Below are 3,733 nucleotides of genomic sequence, written 5' to 3'. Positions count from 1 at the left end.
ATGAAAGTATAATTACAGACCATTTATCATTTCAGGCTGCCATGATGGCTGAGGAGCTGAAGAAGGAGCAGGACACCAGTGCTCACCTGGAGAGGATGAAGAAGAACCTGGAGGTCACAGTCAAGGACCTGCAGCATCGTCTGGATGAGGCTGAGAACCTCGCCATGAAGGGTGGCAAGAAGCAGCTCCAGAAACTGGAGTCCAGGGTATGAACTGTATATAAAACCTTACAATAGATAATTTTTTGAGGTACATCAAACTTTCACGGTGTGGAATAAATTCTACTTTAATCTTTTGTAAATAATAGTTTTGTATTATTTATCATTACTTTAAAAGGTGCGTGAGCTGGAATCTGAAGTTGAAGCCGAGCAAAGACGTGGAGCTGATGCTGTTAAAGGCGTCCGCAAGTATGAGAGAAGAGTGAAGGAGCTGACATACCAGGTAATTCCCACCAAAAGACTACCTGTGCTTCTTTTCAGTTCTCTTTTCTTTATCACTCACTGTGTAATCCTTTATCTGTATAGACTGAGGAGGACAAGAAGAATATGCACAGACTCCAGGATCTGGTGGACAAGCTGCAGCTCAAAGTCAAGTCTTACAAGAGACAGGCTGAGGAGGCTGTAAGTCATTTACATAATGTGACAGTTGATAGTTGATTTTATAATTTTATCACTATCAACTGTCTTGTAACTAAGTCAGTGTAACCCCAAATCTTTCACAGGAGGAGCAGGCCAACAGTCACTTGTCCAGATTTAGGAAGGTTCAGCATGAACTGGAGGAAGCCCAGGAGCGCGCTGACATTGCTGAGTCCCAGGTCAACAAATTGAGAGTCAAGAGCCGTGATGCTGGAAAGGTAAGTCACATGAAATTACTATTTGGCACCTTCGTCTAAGAGGTTCATTAAGTCAAATATTAAGATAAATGAAAGACAACTTAGTTGTAGATTGTTTGGGTGTTCACAGTAAAAATTGTGTTGACATAAGAGGTCAGTAAAATGATTTAATGCTGTGCATTTCCATTGAAGATAGTGTAAATCAAAAAAAAAAGTCTAATATATTAATAAGTGTTTCATATTTGAGTTTCCACATAAAAATAGAAAATAACTTAGTAGGTAATTTAATTCCTAAATTTGAATATTTGCAAACGCTAATTGATTTTCCCCTCCTTTTTTTTAGTCTGAGTCTGCTGAGTAAGAGTCACCATCCAGTTGATGCCTTTCAACAGAGTTCATAAAATATGAACCGATGGTTGGGGCCTCTTTAACTTTCAATAAAGATGCTGATTGTCATCACTATCCTGAATCCTGTCATTTTCTTTCTGATGATTAATTTATTGGGTTGCCCAGAAAAATATCTAGTCAAAAACAAAGTAGGATAAGTAGCCATCCTGTAATGTCTTCTGGTATAGTACAGTCTACCAATGTCAGTGTACGTACAAAAAATCTCGGAATATTGTGAAGCAGCTGCACAAAGTGGACAAAAATGTTTTGGATGCATTAAGCATACAAGTTGATTTGCAGTATTGTGCAAGAATAATATCTTGAGAGATTGTTCTGCTTTTGTTAAGTTGGTTTTCATTTTTAAAGCTTGGTTCCTACATTGACATGGTTGAGAAAGGAAAAAGGATGGGATAAAGCAAGTCAGTCAAGTAGAAATGGAAATGGATCTGGAAGGATGACGCAGATACTGGTATTGCTGCACAATTCACCACAATAAATGTCCACACAAGAGCTGAAATGAACCTTGCCTTCTCACTCATTGTCTAGTACTAGCCAAAATGACATGAACGTATCTGCAGATAGCTTGGTTCAGACACTCATACAGAAATTATATGGTCACCATTATTCTTCCTCTGTTGGGAGACTATTACATTTGTCCTCAACTATACTGCATGCAGAATAATGGAATTCTTATTTTAAGTTCCAAACATGCAAAAGAAAACTTTGTTTTTTCTCTCTAAATGAATCAGCTTCTGCCTAGGCAGACTCAGACCTGCACTGCATCAGTGCAATGCTCTATTTGGAAAGTCACAGGCAACAAATAGATATAGATTGCCAAGTCTTTGCACTATGTCTCCTGTAAGATATTGACTTGACTTGGAATCTTGGAGCAAAAATGTACAATTTCTGGATTTAACAGGAAATCAGATGCAGAAAAACACTTGGGAGACATCGAAAAGTTCAGAAAGGCAAAGTCTTCACTGAATAACCAGGTAGTCATACACAGATAGTCAGTCCAATTCAAGCAAACATTACCAGGCAGAGGAAACACATTAGGATGAAAGACAATATGGCAAGGGAAAAGGGAAAAAGTATATATACAGGGTTGATCAAGGGGCAGACTGGAGAAAGGAACCAGTGGACTTGTCTTGAAAGGCTCAATCTTGGAGATGTGGAAGGTCATGTACGGAGTAGAGCAGGCTAGGCTTTTCTTCATGTGAGTTGGCATAAGTGAACCAACACCTGAGTGGATGGCACTCTCTTGTTCGGGGGAAGAATGGTGGTTGTTACCCATAAACACACTGGAAAGGGGATAGACCCGTGGCCGAAACATGCAAGAGCGTGGAGTTCAGGTAGAGGGTTAGTGTGCCATTTAGGAAAAATGGTGGATAACAGAGAGACTAACTGTTACCGTTGGAGAAAGACAATATAGTGACAAAGTTGAGGCAGATGTACGGATGGACCAAGCAAGCTGCCGCATTGGAAGAGGGTGGAGCAAGACGTTGATGGGAAGTTTTGTTATAGGCACAAACAAGAGAGGTGGAGAATAATTTACCAGTGGCCTCTTCCAGAGAAGGCCACCAGAAACTGTTTGAGGAGACTGATGGTCCAATGCATGGTCCCCGGATGGCAACTGAGATTGGTGGAGTGCCCCAATTCCAACCCCCGTGAGCAAGGAGTTGCCGTGACAAAGAGGTGGTCAGGAGGACGCCCGTTGGGGGTCTACACCGCCTCTAACGCCTGTCTGACCACACCCTTGATGCCCCAAGTCACAGTTCCAATCACATAGGTCAGAGCAGGATGGTTGTGGTAGCCCTGGGGAAGTCGCCTGGCTCAAACTGGTGGGAGAGGGCATTTGGTTTAATGTTCCTGGAGCCAAGGTGAAGTTGAATCACCAGAAGCGCATTTCTCTTCGCTGGTCAACAACCAACTGCGCTCCCCTGCTGTCTTAATCACAGGAAGAGCAGATCTTTCTAAAAAACTTTTATTTTTAATTCATTAATTTGTAAATTAAAGCTTTTTATGTGTATATGGAGTCGTCACCTATGCCCCCCCCCCCCCCCCCCCCCCATGATTATGGCATACTTTATTAACAGTTTCATCATGAGTAAATGATAAATAAAAAGATGACACGTTACGTTACCCTATGAGCGAGAGCGAAAGAGGAGTGACCAAAAAGTGTGTCCCGTTTTATTTCCCTCTTTCTCTCATTGACTGTCCAAAAGTTCTATTTACCACCATAAAAAGTAGCAGGATAAGACAGACTGTCTCTCTGTCGATCTCCTCCACTCTAAAATCACAATGCAGCACCTACACACAACAAGCAGCGCTTGATTACAATCAGCTGATCGGAGTGTGTGTGTGCGAGCATGTTGCAAGCATCAGTTATATGCGGTTAATCGTGTGAATCTGTGGCAGGGCAAATTAAATTTAGTATGAATTAAATACTAAAAATAATAAGTTACTACATTGATGGGAAAACAAGTCAAATATTGTCTTGACATTTGCAAAGGC

At 41.2% G+C, this 3,733-nt stretch overlaps 1 protein-coding gene across 1 annotated transcript in view; it reads left to right on the top strand.

Moving 5' to 3' along the window:
• The window catches only part of LOC111648883 (uncharacterized), a gene marked incomplete at its 5' end in the record, with an annotated part of 2,964 nt that extends 1,670 nt beyond the window's left edge, over positions 1 to 1,294 (top strand). The window contains 5 exons of the mRNA XM_023398627.1: positions 1 to 206; positions 337 to 441; positions 525 to 620; positions 722 to 853; positions 1,176 to 1,294. Of these exons, the coding sequence (XP_023254395.1) occupies positions 1 to 206; positions 337 to 441; positions 525 to 620; positions 722 to 853; positions 1,176 to 1,193 (557 nt within the window). The remainder of the gene's footprint in view (positions 207 to 336; positions 442 to 524; positions 621 to 721; positions 854 to 1,175) is intronic.
• Positions 1,295 to 3,733: the final 2,439 nt, after the last annotated feature.

Source organism: Seriola lalandi, unplaced genomic scaffold, assembly GCF_002814215.2.
Source record: "Seriola lalandi dorsalis isolate HSWRI2012SDOR001 ecotype SW California unplaced genomic scaffold, Sedor1 jcf7180002049674, whole genome shotgun sequence".
Lineage (NCBI taxonomy): Eukaryota > Metazoa > Chordata > Actinopteri > Carangiformes > Carangidae > Seriola > Seriola lalandi.
This window is presented reverse-complemented; position numbering and strand designations above follow the sequence as displayed.